Here is a 22818-nt window from a genome sequence, read left to right on the forward strand (position 1 = left end):
TAGGCATCAAACTGCAAAGAGCCAATTTTTTGCATTTTTACGTGTAATTAATACTCGATAATCGATCTGGCTGCTAATAATATGGCTCTTTGAAGGGGTGGCTATTAGGTCTGTTCAGTCTCTGCCTAACTAAGCAAGAGAGAGCAGGCAGGAGAGGCTGGGAGTTCTGGAGATCTTGTTAGTGGGGGTGGCTGTGCTGTTGAATTAAAAGATTGTCATGAGTTAAAAAAATTCCATCCATTTTTGAGTAGGTCATTACATGGTCAAAAAATTAAGACGCTCTGTATTTACACTCTACTTGTGAGATTCCCCCTCACACGTTTAGTGTTATTTCCTATCATTTGCTGGTTGACTGTTAGAAGCTGATGGCCATTGGTCCAAAGGCCATCACTGGTGGGTGTGGGGGCCATGGTCCCATCCTGTTAGGAAGAGCCTGGAGAGTGTTGTTCAGAGTCTCTACATCACGTAGCACACAGCAGACAACCACATGGCTTCATGGCCATTCAAGAAGTACTTTACCTTTCTACGTTGAATTTCCTACCGTGGGCTAAGGTCATGGTTCTCACCTGTGGAGTGTGTTCTCATCACCTGGAGACCAGTGGAACACACTGAGAACTGGGCTAATGGAAGTATAGGGGAAGGGCCTGCACCTTTGTATTTTAATCAAGTTCCAAAGCTGATTCTGATGCAGCAGAGGAGCGTAGGTTTGAGAAGCCACAGGCCGAGCACAGGTTAGGTGCTGGGGAAGCACATACGCAGATTAGTTCCTCATGGAGCCCAGATATCCAGAGCAGGCCTCTCAGCCTGGAAACAATTGGTATGCTTTGTGGCGGGGGCAGTCCTGAGCATTGTGGGATGGTTAGCAGCAGCCCTGGCCTCCTCTACCCATGAGATACCTGTAATGCCCCCAACACTCACCCAGCGGTGACAACCAAAAATATTCCCTGGTGGCACAGTCACCCTAGTTAGGAACCACTGGTCTAGAAAGAGTCCTACAAAGAACCATATACTCTTTCATCCAGTCAATATCCAATGAGTTCATACTGTGTGCTGCATGGTGGGGAACACAAACAACCAAATAAAATGATGCTCCCCTACCTCCTAATGCCTTGTGGGACCAGACTCAAACATCGCGTGTTACAGGTGCTCTACGAGAAGCTTGTGCCTGGAGCTATGAAGGAAGGAGTAGCAGGGCTGAGGCAAGGCTTAGAAGATAGAAAAGGCTGTGCTTGGATTGAGCCCTGGCAACTGCAACTGTCAGAGTCAATGGCTTCAAGGTGGAAGGAAGAACATTCCAAGGGGAGGAATCAATGGGCCTGGGAACCCCAGACAGCCTCTCCGTATCCTTGGCCATGCATCCAGAGGCTCTCAGCTCTGCCCTGGGGCTCCCAGATATCCCCGGGGTCGGGTCTGGTCTGTGGTCCATGCCATCATCTCTGGTGTCTTCTGCCTCCCCGGCCTGCCTTGCTGGGTTGCATTGAGGCTGTACTACGTACGTGGCTTCATATTTCGACTTTGCCTTGGGACTCTCTGTATCACTTAAACTCAGCTCTATTCTCTAGCAACCCCCAGACAGCCTACCCCACTCCTCAAACTGGTGTATGGTCTCAGGAACCCAGGCCAGATCCTGCAGAGACCCAGCATCTGGGCTCTGCTGGTTATGAATTGGAAGATGAGATGAAGGAACTCAGGGAGTGCCTGCCCAGGGATGTGAAGGGTTGGGCCACCTGATGGATGGTGATTATAGCAGGGCTGGACCCAGGGCTCAAGGACATGTGAATGGGCTTGGTATGAGACAACTCCAATGGAGTCCAGACCCTGAAGGCCAAGGAGAAGGTGAGGGAGAGAGGAGAGGAGGAAACAGACATAGAAGACAACCTAGCCTTGAGCCAGGCCGTGAAAGCTCTTCCTCCAAGCCTGAGGTTGTAGACAGGTGAGAAACTGGGAAATATCTGACTGTCTCCAGGCGACAAAACTGTGCAGTTCTCTTCAACACTCAATCAATATTATGAACAATCATAAGGAAGTTTATATCTCGAGCTAATTTTACTCTCAATGCTGTATGCTATCTTCAACTGCATTTTCTATTTTTGCAAATTGAAACGGCCTCGAATAACTCAGGATGGGGCTTGTAACACAAGGTACAGTTTAAGAAGCCAGTATTCAAATGGCGGAACAAACATCTGATATTTATTCTGTAAGCACGGAGCACAGTCAGTCACAGAGTAAACATGCCCCTGCTTTCCTGAATTCCAATCCGATGGAAGGGCTGAATTCTGAATAAGAACCAACTATGTGTCACACACTCAGCTGAATCCTAGGTATAAACATAAGAATGACATGCTTTCGACTCTCCAGAAACTCCCAGTGCAGTAATTAGGTCACAGCCTAAATAATACCAATACAAAATCAATGATATCAGTAAAGGAGGTTCAAAGAGCTAAGAGTGTGTGAAGGGAGAGGCTAATTACAAACACATTGATTACCCAATATCTCATTCCTTGGTTTTCTCTGTGGTTTGATCTTCAGTATCCTGGCCATCTGAAACAGACACATCTTTCATGCAAAATGCCATAGTCATACAGGTGAACATTTGGTCTGAGTTCCACGTTGGGTCCTAGGAGAGCACTGAGTGATGGAAATGCAAAGAAATGAGATGTCAAGCAGCACAGAAAACAGGGGAAAAGAAGCAGTTTAGTTGCATTAAAATAAAAGAAAGATTGGTCTTTTAATTGGAAGACATAAAAATGAATTGTTTCATTTTTTATCTATTAGGTAAAAAGATTATAGAATTCACTTTTTGCAGGAACTTCCCAATGACATAGCAACTGACGATTCAGTCACGATTGTAAAGATTACTAATAAGGATGAGATATTATGCACATTTTTGTGCTTCTAACAAATAATCTAGAGGTATTTGTTTTAATGCTATGTTTATGCATAGAATTTTTCCATACCCATATCTAACCAGACATAGAAATCACCTTCCTCGTGATGGGCAGAAGGTGGTTTAAGTACAATGGGAGGGAGGAACTTTCTAGATTGGACATTGATTAATTGTCAAACACTAAGGACCCTGATTACAATTAACCATGTAGTGAGCATCACAGAAGGTTATCAGGGTGTTTATTTTTAAACAGTGAAACATCTTGTTAATTTCATAGTAAAGGTGTAGAGACAAAAATTTGTGCTGTGTTCAAGTTGTGATGCTTACAGCTTTATCATGTATGGTTAACACGATTATCATGTTTCAGTCATAAGCTGACATGACTTTACCTTAACACGTTGATCAAAAGTCTTAACCAACAACAATAAAAAACTGAAATTTGTAGTTGAAAGAGTAGCACTTGTGTTTGTGGGGAAGAGGGAGGAAGAGGAAACCCTCCTTACCACCAATGTGAAAATCAAAGATTCTCTTAAGATATGTTTCATGCACTGAGGTATAGTTGATTAAAAGTGGAAACCCAAGCCCAAAGACCTGTAGGAAACCATTATCCATTGAAAAGAGACAGTTCATATAAAAATGTATACTGAGCCTCATCGTGCCTGCAGACAGTATGAAACCCCCTCTTGAAGTCTATATCTTAGGTGCTGTGTGGGTATGAGTGTATCTCAGTCACTCCCCTTCTCTGCTGAGACCTTAAGTTATTAATCTGTCTCATTTTTCAATATCTTACATATTGTAATATAGTAGCCAATTAATAACTTTTTAAATTTTGGAGGAGACTGGACTAGAATGGAATAGAAACTAGAATAAAGAAAAATGCTAAGATTAGTATTAACAGCTTCTGATGTTAAATTGTTCATTTTGATTATTTCCTATTGGTTGGTCCCGTACATTTAATGATTACCAGTGAAATTAGGGCTGATCATTAGAAAGTTTATCAGTGAATCAGGAGGCAACCTGCCTCCAAAGAAAGGATACTCGAAGGAAAGACTGAGCACATTAGTCAAAGAAGAGCTGCAGAGGGTTTTTTCAGATCAGGGTGTATACACGCTACCCTAAGTTGCTTGCCAGCCTGAATTTCATTAATTCTATTTGGAAATAATAACTCGCTACACTAAAGAGCCAAACATAATCACACATTGCCACGCAATGTTCTTCTGGCCAAAGAGGTCTGATTCGGAATCTTTGACAAACTTATTATTTTAACAGCTTCACAGCTCAACCTGGTGAAAATCATTTCAAGAAGGAATGAGCTAAAATGCTCCTTTAAAAGGGCCATTCTTTTAGTTTAAAATAATATCCAAATGCCTCCCACCACCTTTTCCCTAGCAGAAAGTTAGTTCCTCTCTGGCCCGCAGCACGGATTGTGTCAGAAACAAAAGTTGACCGTCACAGGATGGAATTTATAAAATTTTACATAAAAATGCTGGCAATATTTGCCTAGTTATATTATCTAAGAAGCTGAGAAATTTTGTTTATATTTGAAGATCAGCAAATGCCAGAAATACTAATTTGAATTGTATAACCTTTCCCTGTGTTACACAGAAGTGCCGCTGACACTTAATACATCTGTGGAACTTTTTAGGTATCAAAAAAAAAAAAAAAAAAAGATTTATGTTCAGTGGCATTTTAACATGAAACCTATTTTATTTTAAATCTTAAAAAAACCATATTCTGCATTCATATTTGACATCAGGCCTGAACCCCTTCCTTTCCCATCTTCACGGGTTTTGTTCCAGCTCCTCCTCAGCCGAATGCTAGGTAGAGACATAGGACTGACATGCCTTCTATCCTGCAGAAAGTCCCAGTGCAGTAATGAGGTCACAGCCAAATAATTCCAATACGAAATCAATGGTGATCAGTAAAGGAGGTTCAAAGAGCCAAGAGAGTGTGAAAGGAGAGGCTAATTGCAAATAGATTGATTCCTCAAAATCTCCGTCCTTGGTCTTCTCTGGGTTTGAGCTCCAGTATCCTGGCCATCTGAAGCAGAGACACACTTACTGCATGGCCTTGGACAACCTCTGAGGCTTGGTTGTATCATCTGTAAAACAGAATTTACTACAACAGCAAAAGATGTTGTGAATATAAAATGAGACTACCTGGGTCAATTATAGTAGGCTGGAGATTCATTTCATTCAACTGCTTCAACTTCTCCAGACTCTGTCCAGGCTTCTGGATCCTTGGGATCTGCCTCATGGCTGCCCCAAAAGTCAGTAAAGAACACGACCCTCCTCCCAGCCAGACCCTCTGTAGAGAACTTTGAGTTCTCAACATCAGCATCACCAAGTATATGCAGCTTATCTGACTCTACCCTGGACGTTCTGAGTCAGAGACTCCAGCATGGAGCCAGCAGTCTGTACTGCACGCACCCTCCAGAGGATTCTGATGCTCCCAAAGTTTGAGAATCATCCTTCTTTTTCTACCACTGTCCCCAAGGTCCTTAAATTCTTTCAATCCCTTTGTACCACCCACTAACTCAACTCCGCCAGCCTCCCTTTTACAGGTTGTGTTGCCTGTAGTAAGTCATTGCAGAAATTCTCTACTGGAACCATACGCTAACCGTGGGTAGGAGAAGAACAACATACTCTCAGGTGGTAGAATACCTAAAAGCACGCCAAGATTTTCCTTCCGATTATCTCTGTCTCTTGTAGGACTAGAAGATCTCTCTGCTTCGCAGCCACACATTTCATTACAGTAGGCCCTGTCTGTTACCATTAGCTCAGCATGTGCTAGCACAGAAAAGAGCTTGGAGCAGCTCCTTCCCATAAGAGGTATTATGCACATCCCAGTGACTAAACTGTCACAGAAACCTCTATGTCCTTAGAATAAATTCCTAGAAGTCTACTTCTGACTGGGCCAAGGTAGGTATCTTTGCGGCAGACAAATTTAGATGTCTAAAATATTTCAGAAGTTACAAGCTCTGTCTTTGAAAGTGTTTCAGACCTCTCAAAGAAGAATCCTTTGAATCAAAAAGCTTCTGATTGTACATGAAGTAAACCTAGAAGACTTTCTGAAAGTCCCCCACCCTCCGCGCTCATGGGACTCACATCCAATATTAGGAATTCTTCATTGTCTATTCCAGGAATGGCATTACAGACATCTGTGACTTACCCAACTCTGGGATGTGTTTTGTGGAAGCCACCCCTATTCATTAAAGATATATTTTTGATAAGCATTCCAAAAAAGTGGGGAAAAAAGCATTTCCTTTCAAACTATGAGAGCAGATGGGCATGGAAAGACATTCTTTTGGTGACAGCCGTAAAGACTGCTGACGTGTCCTTTTGCTTTGCAGGAATGTTAGTTCGGCCGGAGAGGAGGCCCGCAGAAGGATGAGAGAGTGTGATGGACTTACGGATGCCTTGCTGTACGTGATCCAGTCTGCGCTGGGGAGCAGTGAGATCGATAGCAAGGTTGGTTGTGTTTGCATAGATTAAGCATGTTCGAGAATAAATACTCCCACAGGACTCAACAATAGCTAACAACCCTGGAGAGCCGATGCAGTAATTCAGACTTTCCTTCTGAACTCTCTCCTGGGTTCCTTATGAGAATCCAACACTTTTTAGACTGGGCTTCTAATTCTAGCATGGAACTAGATACCTAACTTCTGATTAGCCATGAGTAAATATGCAGATTGTTCTAAGTTACTCAAACCACAGGTATTCCAGATGAGTGTATAAACTTGAATACCACAAGCTTCTAGTTTTTATTTAATGTAATCCACTTTCAAAAGAAAAGACAAGATGTTAAAACTGCCTGTTTTTTTTTTTTTTTTTTTTTTTTTTTTTTTGCGACAGTCTCGCTCTGTCACCCAAGCTCTGTCACCCAGGAGCGCAGTGGTGCAATCAAGGCTCACTGCAACCTCCACCTCCTGGGATTAAGTGATTCTCCTGCCTCAGCCTCCTGAGTAGCTAAGATTACAGGCATGTGCCACCACGCCCGGCTATTTTTTTTATTTTTAGTAGAGATAGGGTTTTACCACATTGGCCAGGCTGGTCTCAAACACCTGACCTCAAGTGATCCACCCACCTCAGCCTCCTAAAGTGCTGGGATTACAGGCGTGAGCTGCCGCGCCCAACCTTGGGATTTGAATAATCCCATATTCTTATAAACTTACTTTTTAACAACTGTTGATTACATTAAGTGCCATTTTAAAAGGCCTGCAAGGTCTAAATAAATGTCACAGTGCTAAATAAATGGGGCTTCCCAACAAAGTAAGTCACTGAAGTCTATTCAGTGTTTTAGTTCACAAGCCAGAATAGAATTGGGTGGGCTTCTCCAGTGTTTGAGCTATTTTATTTAGTCTTCAATAAGTTTGATTCATTCATATAAGTTTGTAATTTCATAATATGCTGTTATAAACACAAACTTTACCAATAGTCATAAAGTAATGCAGGTAATAAATGTGATTTATTAATAAGGATTTCTCAAGAGCCACCCTTATTGACATTTTGGTGTGAATTATTCTTTGTCATGGGACTGTCTTGTGCACTGCAGGGTGCGTAGCAGCCTCCCTGGCTTCTGCCCACTGGATACCAGTAGCAGCCCCCATCCCCTCCCCAGTAACAAACAACAACGTCTCCAGACATTGCCACGTGTCCTGCAGGGAGCAAAATTGGCCCTGGTTATGAACCGTGGCCTTAATCCTATGGTTCTCATTCTGATTCTTTATTAGAATTGCCTTTGAAGTGTTCATGTAAATACATCTGCCCAGACCCTATTGCAGTCCTCTGAACCCAACTGTCTAACTCTGGTCACAAATTTTTGTACCTTTAAAAGTTCATCAGGCAATTTGATATACATCTTAGATTAAGAACCTGCCATGGTAGATAGAGCTTTAATATGACTCTCTAATTGGGAATCTGGTATAATGTAATTTAGTTACAAAGTTAGATAAAGAGCAGATAAAAGTGTTTCTATCCATGTAGTCATTAATTGGTTGTGTCTGAAAGTTAGCATAGCACTTCCCAACCCTGACTACACATTAGAGTTACCAAGAAATTTAGTAAATCACTGATGCCTGAGCCGTACTCCCCGAAGATCTGAACACAAGGTGCCTCTGGGACGTCAGCCCTTTGAGTACTAGTTCACCCCCATCGTGAGCACCGCTTCTCATCTTTTAACTTCTGCTTAGCTGGGTTCACATCCATTCCCTGACTGTGTGTTTTTAGTTTCAGAGATTAACATAATGTAACAAAGAGTAAGCATTCCCCTTTCACAGAGCCCTTACATGACCATTTCAGACCATTTAGTATCATCGACAGGAAAATTAAATTCCTAAACAAATGTCCAGTCAAAATGTCCTGAATATTTAGAAATGCTTGTTAGCATAACAGACACGTGCATTTTCAAAGGGCTCCTGAAAGTAAATCACTGAAGCGGCAATGCTCAGCATCGTCATATTCAGAGTGGTGAAAGAGTGAGTCACTAGGAGACTATACCTTTTACTGTGATGGCTACGAAAAGAGCTTTGATACTAGCTGGACCGTGCAGCTGAAAATAAGAGTCAACAGCCTCATGCTTCGGTTAAGTGCGGTCACCAGCACCAAAGGTTAAGGCATCCTTCAGAAGCCGTGGTTCAAGAACCAACATGGCACAAACATCTTCTTTCTGTCAGATGACCAGATTCGTAAAACGCTGGGAGACCTTGTACGTCATCTTTTCTAATGTCCACATTTTCCCCCAAAGAGGAAGTTGAAATAATTGGGAGTATTCAGGGCCGGAGTCAGAAAACCCAGATATCCCTGGTGGAGTAAGAAGAGCCCTGAGCTGGCATCAAGACAGTGCCAGTGGACTATGCCATCTCCACCTCCCACTGGCTGGAGCACCATATCCAAGTGACTTCAACTCTGTGACAAGGAGCATACTCATAGCTGAATGCCAAGGCTGTCGAAAGGATCAGATGTGATCAGCTACTCAGTAGGCGATTCTTTGGCTGGATTGTGCTGTTGAGTTTTAACATATTATTATGGTACCGTCATTTTCCACTCAGCCCTCTGCTTGGCCGCTTTTCAGCTTTCATAATAACAACTTGAGGGTGAGGGGGCCGAATGAGTACATCTTTTTAAGGCCCGAGAAGTTAAAACATAAAAGAGCCTGGATTCCATACAAGCTTGTGTGTCTGATCCTATAACTGGTCCAGTGTGTTGACAGGATGACATATGGTAGAGCACTCTACAACTTCCAGATTAACCCTTTCTAAGAGAAAATAAGGAACCAAAATGACCCTGGTAACCAAAAACAACTGCTGAAAGCGCTGCTGACAGCAATGGACGTCCCAAGCAAAGCTACCGGCTGCCACCCTCCTGCTAGGCTCCCAAGTCTTTTGTCTTCTCTTTCTTCTCATCCGCTTAGAGAAAAGCTCTTGAATTAAGTAACTCTCCCAAACCAACCCAGACTGCAAAACTCCAGGAGGCTTAAATGAAAGATAAATGTGGTCTCTGTGACCTTCCTTCCCCCATTCCTCCCTCCTCACCCAACCCCATCCCTACTTTCTCTCCTCTTTCTAGCTTCTTCCCAGATCATCTCCCCAGCTGCAGCTCGATTATAAAGCATTTTTCACAACTGCAGATTTATTCCCCAGTAGTCATTTGTTAAACAGAGGAACAGCGATGCCTCCGGGGAAGACGAACAGTGGGATGAGAAAGAAGTTTATTCTCCCAAGTCTTTGATGTAAGAAAAATCAGTTTGAGCTGATTTAAAAATCATTCTGACTTATGCCATAACATTTTCCTTTCAATGAGAGTCGTTTCTCTCTTTCATGCATTGCCCTGAGTTTACCTGCTTTCATGCCAATCCACTTTTTGATGCTGAGAGGATGCTTGGAATAGAAAATCAGGTTGACTCAGAGCCCGTGGGATTAACAGCCCATGACACCTTGAAAAGCTGACAAGAAAGGTCTGGAATGGCAGAGGCTCCAGTGATATTTTCTGAAAACTGGTTTTCCTCGGAGATTTTCACGCCCTCGGTAATAAGTACGGGACACCCGCTGCCTTTCACCAGATTCCAGCCAGTGGAGGGAAGCTGTGCAGGACTGCAATCCCAGCAGCCCTGGCCCATTCCAGTCCCACCCCAGGACTGCAGAGAAGCAGCTCAGTCTGGTGGGAGGTACTCACAGCTTTAGCTGTCCTCGCCTTCACCTGTACAATGGAATTGTATTATGTGCCTTCGCGACTGGCTGTTACGTAGCAGGTGCCTGAAAAAATGATAGCCAACTTGGTAAGATTCTCCAAATAAAACTTGGCTCAGTTTATTGTTTTTTCCTGTGATAATTTTGCCGCTTTTAAAAATTGGATATTTTCCCCTCTTTCCATGGTTCCTGGAGTCAAAAGGTCAGCTTTGTCTTAACCAGCAAACGTTTTCTGCAAAAGGTCAGAGAATAAATATTCCTAGTGTTGTGGGCCATACTGTCTCAGTCACAGCCATGTAATTCTGCATTGTACTATGAAAGCAGCTACAGATCATTCATAAACAAATGGGTCTGGGTGTCCTCCAGGAAAACAACCTGTCATGCACAACCAACTGTGGGCTGCATCAGGCCCCTGGGCGGCAGTTTGCTCACCCCTCTTCTCAGCAATCACAAGTGATTACAGCTGGTGTTTTAGCAAATACTTTTGAGCAGACACTATTCAAAGAGTTGTATCTATGAGCTTATTAACCCTCACTGTTGCCCTGGACATGATACTGTTTTTGTTGTTGTTGTTTTTCTCAAGAAGGAGTCTCGCTCTGTCACGCAGACCGGAGTGCAGTGGCACAATCTCGGCTCACTGCAAGCTGCGCCTCCTGGGTTCACACCGTTCTCCTGCCTCAGCCTCCCAAGTAGCTGGGACTACCGGCACCCGCCACCACACCTGGCTAATTTTTGTATTTTTAGTAGAGACGGGGTTTCACCTGGTTAGCCAGGATGGTCTCAATCTCCTGACCTCGTGATCCGCCTGCCTCGGCCTCCCAAAGTGCTAGGATTACAGGTGTGAGCCACTGCGCTCAGCCTGTACGTGATACTGTTAATATGACCCTCTATTTACAAATAAGAAAATAGAAGCACAGAAAGATTAAGCACTTTGCCCAAGGCCCCACAGCTTGTGAAATGGTGGGTCCAGGATCATAAGCCAAGCCAGTAGCCCTAGATCACATGCTCTGGACCTCTGCACTGTGCTGTCTCCTGCCATTGTTAATGATACAAACCTTTGAAGAGCATTTGCTGTGCCCCTGCTTTCTTCCCAGTGTGTTACTTTCCTGCTGCTGTTTTAACCAATGACCACAAACTTGGTGGCTGAACCCAATGCAGGTTTATGATCTTATAGCTCTAGAGACCAGGGGTCTGAAATGGGTCTCACTGGGAAAAACTTAAAATGTGGTAAGGTCTGCGTTCCTTCTTGAGGCTCTTGGGGAGAATTTATTTCCTTCCAGTATCTAGACCCTGCCCACATACTTTGGCTTGTGGCGCCTTCCACCATCTTCAGATCCGGCCATGGCCAGCCACATCCTTCTCACATCACATCACTGTGACTCTCCTGCTTTCCTCTTTAATGTACAGGCCCCTTGTGATGACACAGGCCCACCCAAACAATCCAGATAACCTCCCCATGTGACAAGCAGCTGATTAGCTTAACAACTCCCACCTCCTCCCAACCGCGTGACCTAACATATTCGCAGGTTCCAGAGATTAAGATGTAGACCTTGTGGGAGGGCCATTATTCTGCCTACCACACACATACTTTAGCTCACCTAATGCACAAGCAACCTAAGATGTGGGTCCCGTTATGACCATTTTTCAGAGGGGTACACCATGTCCCAGAGATGTCCAGTGCATTGTCCAAAGTCCCACATCTAAATCGGACACCTAGGGCTCTACAGGTGTGCAGCTCCACAACAGGTGGCCTTAACCACTGTTTAACCTTTTGGCTAAGAAAACATGAGTGTCAGGCATCTCAAAAAAACGTAGACTAAAAATATTTATGCCCCCAGATGATCACAGCCCCTCACTTTCCTGGTATAACCCTGGTTTGCACCTGTGGCCTTGACACTCAGAAAATGCTCTGGTGGGCAGTAAATGTGTCCCCCACCAGAGCTGACCGAAATTCTAAGTCTTTGACTCCTCTTTATCTGATCCCCAATCCCCAGCCGGGGAGTCAGAGGTGGGGCACTGTGTGTTAGTGGATGATATTTGGGATCTCTCATGGTTGTACATTCTTCCCTTCTCACAAGTGAATTTCACTCAACAATAACAGATGTTTATAGAAGTAACTATTGCTGATAAGTCATTTCTTTGTGGGGGAGAAAAGGTCCTAAGACCTTTCCAAATTTCTCTAACTGTTTTCCACTGTGGCTGTCAGGGGAGCTTTCAGCAGCTGTCAGCTAAACACTTCCAAACAGAAATGTGTCCGTGGAGAAAGATGCCTTTCCAGGTGGAAGGATGGAGTGCTGAGTGCTAGTTTTATTCATTCCTTCCTCTGTTTCCCCCTTTTCTTTTTGGGTTCTGCAGACCGTTGAAAACTGTGTGTGCATTTTAAGGAACCTCTCGTACCGGCTGGCGGCAGAAACGTCTCAGGGACAGCACATGGGCACGGACGAGCTGGACGGGCTACTCTGTGGCGAGGCCAATGGCAAGGACGCTGAGAGCTCTGGTTGCTGGGGCAAGAAGAAGAAGAAAAAGAAATCCCAAGATCAGGTGATGCGGGCTGCTTGCAGCTGCATGCAATTATCCCCTTCCCTAATTGCAACTTTAATATTTCCTCAATATATAGAGAATGGGCCGTGCATTTTCATCAGGAGGTATAATCACTAATGCATCTGCACAGTTTTCCTGTGGGAATTTCACAGCTAAGACGGTGGGACATGAAATGACTTCCCCCACATCTCGCAGTTGAGCCAAGATAGGAAATTACTTAAAAAAGAAAAAAAGACACCCGAGGCCCTAGCAGACTCTGACATTCCACCTCTGAGCAGGCGCTGTGTTAATTCACACATTTACTTAGGGCATTGTCGGAGCTGGGTTTGGCGCCATCCAGGTGACAGGGATGGGTGGAATAGGAGATGTGGTAAAAGAAGGGAAACAGAGAGAGAGACAGGGAAGCCAAAGATCCAACGTGTATGTAATCGCTGGTTTTGAAGCGTTTGGATTTTCAGTCTCACACGTCCCACTGGAAATGGGGGTAACAGAGAATTCACAGCCCTTCCACAGGATGGCATTAGAAGCTTGGCCATGGGGGACAATTCAGATGAATTCAGAACAGTATTCAGCCGGAGCCGGAGGCCTCTTGAGAACAGAATGGCCCTCACCTGCTGCAACTGGTAGTAGGTTCTGCAGCGAAACGAAGACCGCTAGGCAGCAACTCACAACCCTGATGCATCAGAACAGCCTCTGCCCCTGTCCTGGGCTGCTCCTGAGAGAACAAACCCCTCACCACAGGCCCCACCAGGACAGGGAGCGATGGGAAGACAAAGCATCCCCACCTTTGCTAACACTGGAACAGAGGTTAACTTCAGGGCCTGGAAACTGATTTATCTCATCAAGGAGCTTACAGAGAGTTCTAGGTTTGCAGTTGTAAAGATGGTGGATATCATTTGTCCCCTGGAATCTCTACTACATATCAAGTCAGGTTTTTAAAGAGTATTTAGAGATTAGAGAAAATATGTAATACAAGTAAAGTGGAAAAAAGCAATATAGAAACAGGTGTGTACATAAATATAGGTATAGATGGTACAGATATAGTCTGGCCAGTTTTGTATGACATGTCTCTTATGCAAATACAAAATGCTATCTGAGTGTACAAAATGTGTGTGTTTCTTGAAAAAGCAGAGTAAGATCCAGGAGAAGGTAATGATCGATTCTTTTTGTACTTCTGTATTTATAAATTTTCTACAATGGAAATTACATTTGTAATCTTTGCAAATGGCCTTTAAAAACTAATTTTCGTAAAGGCATAAAGTTCATGTATGCTTATAAAAGTGTATGGTTTTTTTCAGAGAAATTTATCCCTCACTGAAAGGCGTTAAGAGATTTTGGAAAATGAAAGGTTATCTAGTCTACAACACAGACCTTCCAGGACAGAGTAGCCAAATATTATAACAAGAATAAAAGTGACACAAATAATCATGGGTTTAATGATGGCCTCTAGAGCTTTTTCTAGCCCAGAAATTTATGTTGACCCTTGACTTCGGCATTGGTATCTTGACCTTTAAAAGACACTATAATATTCTGCATGTCAAATTTACCTGTAAGAAAAATCTCAGAAACTTTTTTAAAAAAATCCCCATAGGGATAATTCAATAAAATATATGATACAAAAATATGTTGCATGCATGCTCTTAGTTCAAGAAATGGTTCCTCTTGAACCATACGAGAAGTATCAGACTTCTAGGCCATTCTAGTCTAGAAGTACCAGACTGTGAGCTCTCGTGTGCAGAAGTGTTTGACACTCTGTGCTTCATATTCTGGTCTAAGAGGTCCTTGCCAACTCATCCACTTCTGAATCTGCTCTGTGCCTGTTGCTGAATTCTAAGGAATTGCTAGTTTCTCTAATCCATTTTGGTCAAAACCTCCCATGAAACAGTCTGCATGTCATCTGCCAAGAAGGTGCATCTCCCCCAGCAGGACCCTCCCTGCCCTCAGGAGGGCTTTGTGCCAGCAGCCTGTCACTGCAGCGTTGGTGGGGGGAATCCGAAGATTGGGGTCCAGGGAAATAGGAGGAAACAAAATGGATTCACTTACATTTTGCACCTTTTGTAGCAATAAGCATTTTTTGGTTTTTCACCTTGGTCTATGGCCAGCGATCCTGTGATCGTGTCCTGAAGTGGGTACTGTTTCGACGTGGTTTGGAGGTGACGGGACATTGTCCTCCACCAGCTGCTGGCCAGGTCAGACCTTCTTCAAGATGCTCGTGGTGTGAGATTGACCGTGTGCAGAGGGCCACTGAGAAAAACAAAAACTAAATAAGCAGGATCTGCTGGAATTCAAAACCTCCCTTTTTAGCTTATAAATTAATTTAAAGTTATTTAATTCAAATGGGTAAAAAATATGTATCTATCCACATGGGTGAGGAGACAAACCTATCCATTCAAACAGGATTCTGACCCACTCTTTTTATCTGGTAGGTCTTCTTTCATGATAATCTTTGTTTCACAACTGAGTATGCTGTAGTCAATTTAAGAGGAAATATGTTTGCTCTTTTCCACGTCTTTCTTAAATTGTAGATGCCAAATGCATAGATGACTGGGAGATTCACCTGTGATATACAGGGTGCTATTTTATGCATAAAAGCAATAGGAATGGGATTCTGTGTAAAACTTCAATGCTCCCTTATTTTCCCCATGATGAAAGATATGTCTTGGAAGAGCTTTCAAGGCCTCTTGTCTTCACACTTTCCTGGCCTGTCTGAGGATCCCACAGACCAGCCTCTAGGCTTCTGTTCATGCTGTTCCGCTGCCTGGCCCTCCCTTTCCTCCCTTTCCCCACTCACTACTTGGAGAATAATCTTTCAAGAGCAGATTAAACATCCCCTCCGTCTTTCCAAATCTTCTTTCAAGTAAACAATTGCTCCCTAATCTACTTCTCCATAATTTTATTTAAACTTCTCTGCTAGTTATTATCATATTATGGGTTAAGTATAGCAACTGATCCCCAAAGACAGCGAATTTTCTGGGGCAAAGGACTGTGTGGGTCTTATTTCAGTCTGTGACTTCTAGCCCATTGCCTGGCCCCAATTACACTGTGGCCTGTGGTGGCCCCTAGCTCTTGCTGTGGGTTTCATTGTGGGTGGGTGCGCATAAATGTGACTTTTCCCAGACTCATCGTTTCTTTCCTGGTGAGACTTTGCCCCTAAGGGCCGCCGTGAGCCAAACGTCTTCTACAGTCCTCCCTCTCTGTGTTTTGAGCTGTTCCCCAGTCTCTCATGACAGTGCTGCATTTATCTTATTGTTAGTCGGTATTCTGAATCTGCAATCACCACCAAAACGAATGCACCATCTAAATTACTATTATCATCTAAGAACTTACGTTAATATGCAACAAAAGTATATGCATATGTGTCACAGTATCCCAGGAGAAGCAGGACTTTTGATCCTGCCAGACTAAACAAATTATTCGTACTGAAGGTATTATGAGATATCATGAAATGCCATCACCTACAAGGTTTTCTTGGATTTTCAGGATATCGGTATTGGCCACCACTTCTTCAACAGCCTCACACGTTGCTTGCTGTGTCATTTGGATGCTCTTGACCCAAAAGTGAGACTCTATCGCTAAACAAACAGCGTGCATGTCCCAAAGCACAAACATGAATTTTATTAGTAGTTAAAATGACCACAATGGAGATTTGAACTTTAAATTTTTTAAACAGTTTCTTCTCATTTCAGACAAAATAGATATTAATGATAAATATCTAGTTATACATGTACACACTTAACATGTAAATAATATGTGAGTAAAATAGCACTAAGCTCCAAGAAGAAAATAATACCCACACCTTCAGCATGCCTCCTCCTGGAGAGATTCACAATTACAGCTTATATCTTGGAATATATCCTTTCAGATGTTTTTCTGTTAGAGGCCGTATCAGACAGCAAAATTCATAAGGTCTTATAGTCAGTAAGTGTATTTTCACTGATACAGAACTCTAGTCTCTTGAGTCTTCAGAAGTCAGGCTCCTTGTATTTTATGGGGCTTTCATCTTCAGGGTGCTGCCTTCCTCCTCATGGTCAAGAGTCTGGCTCTTCACATCCATAGTTCAGGAGTGGAAATGGGGGAAAGAAGACAGGAGTACCCTTTCCTTTAGGGCCCCACCCAGAAGCTGCACACATCACTGTTACATCCCTGTGGCCGCGACTGACTCCGTAGTGGCACCAGAGCTGTGAGGGAGGCTGGGAATTGTAGTGGTTTGTGACAACCATGACCCTAGGTGAACCTTGGGCATTCTCTTAATAAAGAAAAAAGGCATGTAGTGGCCTATTCAGGGTGTGCAGGGAGTCGGGGACTCTCTATCCTTGTGGGGAGGAGTCTCTTACCAGTGAAATCGTGTAGCATTGTCTACACATGGTAATGAACAAAAACCCAACTTGTATTCATTTCATTGCCTGTACATTCCCTGCAAAGACTGCAGTCTCTTACTACCTGCCCCCGGGTGACAGCCCCCACTGCCCACCTTGGCACACCACTGATGGGCAGGAAGATGTAGACACAAGTCTGCTCTGTGTCACTTTGCTGACCGCTTTATGACAGCTTATCATTTGACACAGACTGACATTTTTCCTTGCCAGTAAGCAGTTCTTCACACTGGAATGCGGAAGAGCTACTGTGAATTCCATGGTAGAGGAATACCACGATGTGGCGAACCAATCCCCTATTCCTAGAAGATCAGGTTGCTTCCAAGTTTGTACTAATGTAAACTGTAATCAACATCTGTGTAGTTAAATCTCACCTACCCCCTTAATCACTTCTTAAGAATGAATTCTTAGAAGTGAAATAGCTAGACCAAATGCATGCTTTTAAGACTTTCAATACACAAACCGGAATTTATCTTAATCACTCTAAATGTCAGTGACAGTTTCTGTTCATGGACTTGATTTTTTATTATCACTTCACGGATCTGCTCCTCACGACATTTCGATGCTCCTAGGCTTCCATTTCCTAATATCACGGGTGGTTTTTCTTTCTTTCCAGACAGTTTTCATTTTCTCATTAGTAACCATACTCTTTCTTTTGCCTCTTAATACCATTTCCTTTCTAACCATCTGCTTCTTTCAGCTACCGCCTGTTCCTCTTGGCTGGTTCGAGTACAGTCTCCCTCAGCCTTCACCTCACCATACGCTGGGAACTTGTTGACTCAAGGCATGATATTTCATGTCCTGGAAGCAACCTATCTCATGAGCCTGCAAAGATCACGGCTGTGCATTTCTGTGCAGTGACTCTCCTCTGCCATTATCCGTGGATGAACCCGATTCTTCTACTTCTTTCTCACTTCTAGTAGAAAATATAGCCCATCACCTAAAAGTGCTGCTATTTTAGTTTCAGTGAGTTTATAGACTTAAAACTCTGTTTCAGGTGTCTTGTTTAGTTTTCTTTTATTATTATTATACTTTAAGTTCTAGGGTACATGTGCACAATGTACAGGCTTGTTACATATGTATACATGTGCCATGTTGGTGTGCTGCACCCATTAACTCGTCATTTACATTAGATATATCTCCAAATGCTATCCCTCCCCCCTCCCACCACCCCACAACAGGCCCCAGTGTGTGATGTTCCCCTTCCTGTGTCCAAGTGTTCTCATTGTTCAATTCCCACCTATGAGTGAGAACAACAGTGTTTGGTTTTCTGTTCTTGCAGTAGTTTGCTGAGAATGACGGTTTCCAGCTTCATCCACGTCCCTACAAAGGACATGAACTCATCCTTTTTTATGGCTGCATAGTATTCCATGGTGTATATGTGCCACATTTTCTTAATCCAGTCTGTCACTGATGGGCATTTGGGTTGGTTCCAAGTCTTTGCTGTTGTGAGTAGTGCCGCAATAAACATACGTGTGCGTGTGTCTATGAATACTGTTTTACAACTTGACCGGGGCCTCTCGGCCTTGGCACTGGTCACATGTGGGGCAGCATACCTCTCTGTTCCGGGGAGCTGGCCTGTGCATTGCAGGGTATTTTCCAGCCTCCCTGGACTCAACCCACTGGATGCCAGTAGCACCTTCTGCCACAGCCACGACAACCAAAAATGTCCCCAGACATTGCCCTTTGTCCCCCGGGTGTTAAAATTGCCCTGCTTGAGACCATTGAACTAGATTGTCCTTTGAAGGACATATTTCTGAACATATAAATAAATAACCAAGACCACAGGATTGTCTGAAGGAGATTGGCACGTCAGGGACAAAGCCCCTTTAGAAGGTCGTAACAGGAACAGCCATGTCCCAGGTTTCCCGAGATGTGGATGGCAAATTAGGAGCAGAGAGAATTCTAGATGAGCATCAGTGATGCCCCAGTTGGTTCTATCACAGTGACTTGGGGAAGGGACGGGTAGGCCCAGTCATATGGAGCATCCCTGACAGCTGTCCTCTGTGGGGCACAGCACAGTGGCCGGCCTCGTGATGCCAGTCTGTGGAGTAGGCAGCATCACCAGCTTGGCTCCTGAGGGGTGTGTGCCCACCTGGCCCCGTGGCCCCCCACAGAAGGAGGGGCATCAGCAAGGCTATTCCTGAATCTCTTTTGCCCTAACGCTTTGTTCAGACAGCTCCTCATCCTGCCTCTTTAATGCGGGTTTCTAATCTCTCAAATGCAAAGCCCCTCCTGTCTCTTGTGAGGAGAGCCTGGAAACAATGCAGTGCCACATAAGTACAGCTAATTAGCCATCAACTCTATCCCCTCTTTGCACAGCCTCAGCCTCAGCCGCAGCTGAAGTCTTCTGAACAGCTCCTGGGGGATTCAGACACCCGCACTACCGTTTTCTTTGAAATTCCTAAGAATCGACACAAAGAATCATTTCTTTCTGGCTTTTTACAGTTAACTGGAGTTTTTGAATACCCATCACCTCTATCCTTCCGCCTTTAACCCCCCAAAAGCTGGAAGTGGCCATGAAACACTATAAAGGCAAATTATGTAATAACTCTGCTGTTCAAAGCAAGCCAAGCAGGAGTGGCAGACGGTGGACGGACTTGGGTTTTGAATGTTGCTTTTTAAAGTACCTAGTGCTGGCTGCAGCTTAATTAAACCAAACCCTGCTTGAGAGAACATTCTCTGACAGTTTACCTACTTAGAGCCATCTTCTCTTCCTACATTTTGCAATGTGTGACTTCCCCTGAGAGGAAAGAGTGGGATCTTAAAATCAGAGCATTTCCCTAATGCTGCAGCTCTGCTCCTTTTATCTTGCAGCATCTCTGGTCTGTTGTTTATTTCACCGAAATCTCTTAAAAAATGAAAGTGAGCCTGCACATATGTAATGACTGTGATGCTCCCTAATTGGTAGACAAATCTAGGTAATAGAGATGCATTCCGCTGGTGAAGACAGCCTTTTCTGCTTATGTTCTGAAGCTACGACTCAACAGTAAAAGGTCTTTTCTGCGCACAAACTTGATTGGCTGAGACTGAATGACGCCTGTGACAGTGGGAAGAGGAGCTGTGTATTTTAGCACTCCTCCTGAAATGAAAATCCTTCTCCATACTCTCTGACTGCTGCTTGTTGGTGTCTCCTCAGTACCCAGCCCAGTGCATTGGAGATCAGAGACTAGGGCAGCTGTAGGATGGCTCACAAAGCCTTGTAAATTGTCTTATAATTCTTCTCATTCATTAGGGGGCTTTTATGAATGTGATAATTAGAGTACTCCTGTGACTCTCCCTAATTTAAAGAACCTCATGTTTACAAAGTCTCTTTGTTTTTAATATAGTATGTAACATCTTTGCTTTCAGGGTTTTTTGTTGTTGTTGTTTGTTTTTTGTTTTTGAGACAGAGTCTCGCTCTGTCACCCAGGCTGGAGTGCTATGGTGCCATCTCAGCTCACTGCAAACTCCACTTCCCGGGGTTCAAGTGATTCTCCTGCCTCAGTCTCCTGAGTAGCTGGACTTACAGGTGTGCACCATGACACCCAGCTAATTTTTGTATTTTTGTAGAGACAGGGTTTCACCATGTTGGCCAGGCTGGTCTCAAACTCCTGACCTCAAGCGACCCACCTGCCTCGGCCTCCTAAAATGGTGGGATTATGGGCATGAGCCACTGTGCCCAGCCTACTTTCAGGTTTTTATCCCTAAGTTACATCTTTCTCTTCATCTAAGGAGCAAATGGCTTCCAGTCTTTCAGTCTAAAACCCAACTGAGATAGAAATCTTTTAAATAGGCCCAGGGCGGTGGCTCATGCCTGTAATCCCAGCACTCTGGGAGGCCAAAGTGGGTGGATCACCTGATGTCAGCAGTTCAAGACCGGCCTGGCCAACATGGCGAAACCCCGTCTCTACTAAAATTACAAAAATTAGCTGGGCGCGATGGAGCACACCTGTAATCCCAGCCACTCAGGAGGCTGAAGCAGGAGAATTGCTCCAACCCAGGAGCCAGAGGTTGCAGTGAGCCAAGATCGTACCACTGCACTCCAGCCTGGGCAACAGAGTGAGACTCTCTCTCAAAAAAAAAAAAAAAAAAATCTTTTAAATATAATTTAAGCCCTGCATAGAAGCAAAAGTATTTAAGGCAAATCCAAAGAAAGGCTCTTTCCTTTTCCTTCTTTTTAACATACACATTGCGCACATCCCAATGCATATGTTAATTTCTTCCTAAGCAGACCTTTTTTACAGGGGCCGTTATGTATACTCTGTGCTGATGTCAAAAAGCATCATGTGTAAATTTCAGCAGTCCCTTGACCTTCTATCTTGGGAAGCTTGATATCCTCTTTTTTTTTTTTTCCAAAAATTTTTGAGCATTACCTTCTTAATGAGAGCATACATATTTTCAATTCTATACAGTTTTAGAAATGGAATGACAGAATCTGTTGGCTGTTTTTTTATGGAAATTAGTCATGCAGGCGTATATTTGAAGCCAGTAAAGAAAAGTGCTGATACGTTATTGAGTGAGGCACTATTTGGGGTGGCAAAAAGTGAATCTATTGGTTTGTTCTATGATCTATAGACACTCACTGCTTTGCTGCCAGCCTGTCTCCAACAGAGCTCTAATTCTCAATTACTCAGTTTTCAAACACTCTTGTTATAGCCACCTTAATCCTTAGCTTTATGTACTCTAAATATGTGTGTAAAATTAGAAATTTCTATAAGCAAGACGATTCATAAGAGGAGGTTTAATATTATGCTAGTAATATATTCTTTTGTCTATTTTCCTATTCAACAACATGTGAATGACTTGCACAAAGTGTAATTTGAACATTTAAGTAATATCTGTAAGACTCAAGGGATGCTAGAACTTTTGCAAAATTTATTTGTTAAAATATAATAGATGAAAATTAACTTGTTACACAGGATTGTGGAACATTTATGTAACTCTTAAACATAAGCAGTAAAATTCTGAGAAGGAAGGGATGTTTTCATTGAAAATTTCCCCCAAGCTGGAACAAGATGAAACCCAGCAAAAAAACTTGTTTAAAACCACAAATGCCTCTCTCCTCATGCTATTTCTTTCACTTTCTCTATTCTGCTTAACTTTTAAACTGCATCCTGAGGAATGAAGACACACACACACACACACACACACACACACCCCTATATGTGGTCATCATGCAAAAAAATCCTTTTCTGGCATTGCCACCACTGCTGTCCTGGAAATACTTTGTCTTCGTGTGCTCTTTCTTTATTATATGGAAAGTTCTCTCTCCCGACTTGATGACATTTTGCGTATTTCAAGCTCTTAAAGAGTTTTTGGTGGTAGGTTCTCAAGATATTTTCCAAAACAAACACAGTTTGCACCAGATTTGTAAGTTTAGTCTTGTGTTCTTCAGGGCTAAATCACTGTGTGGTCCCTGCTTCAATTATGTTACAGATTAAAGCCATTTGCTTGCCTTCAGATAATGTCCCATTTTTGTAGATATTTTTGGATAGAAGCACCTTATATTTAAATTTGTAAATAAAGTATTTCTACTTTGGTGAAAGAGTTGTATATCCCATGATTTTTCATGAATCTTCACATTCGAGCCTCAAAAGTTTGCATGTGCAGAACTGTCTCACCTGCATCAGTCTGATCATAACTTTACCATTGCCCTGCTGCCTTGTTGATGTTGATGAGCTAGACAAAATAGTGTCAAGCATGTTAACCGAAGTCTTACAGAATAGTTCCAGTCATTTTACAGCTCATAGAAATCTATTTTAATGGGTTTTTCCCCCTATTAACTTATGATACTTTTCTCCCTGTTAACTTAATAAAAGTTCGAATAAAGTACCCAGATAAAGGTCTGG

The 22818-nt window shown here is 43.3% G+C and overlaps 1 protein-coding gene across 4 annotated transcripts in view; it reads left to right on the plus strand.

Moving 5' to 3' along the window:
* Positions 1-22818, plus strand: part of CTNND2 (catenin delta 2) — a 928193-nt gene that overhangs the window by 777283 nt on the left and 128092 nt on the right. For all 4 annotated transcript variants that reach the window (XM_007961220.3, XM_007961217.3, XM_007961219.3 and 1 more), the window contains 2 exons: positions 6240-6357; positions 12429-12614. In XM_007961220.3, coding sequence (XP_007959411.2) covers positions 6240-6357; positions 12429-12614 — 304 coding nt within the window. The remainder of the gene's footprint in view (positions 1-6239; positions 6358-12428; positions 12615-22818) is intronic.

This window comes from Chlorocebus sabaeus, chromosome 4, assembly GCF_047675955.1.
Source record: "Chlorocebus sabaeus isolate Y175 chromosome 4, mChlSab1.0.hap1, whole genome shotgun sequence".
Classification (NCBI taxonomy): domain Eukaryota; kingdom Metazoa; phylum Chordata; class Mammalia; order Primates; family Cercopithecidae; genus Chlorocebus; species Chlorocebus sabaeus.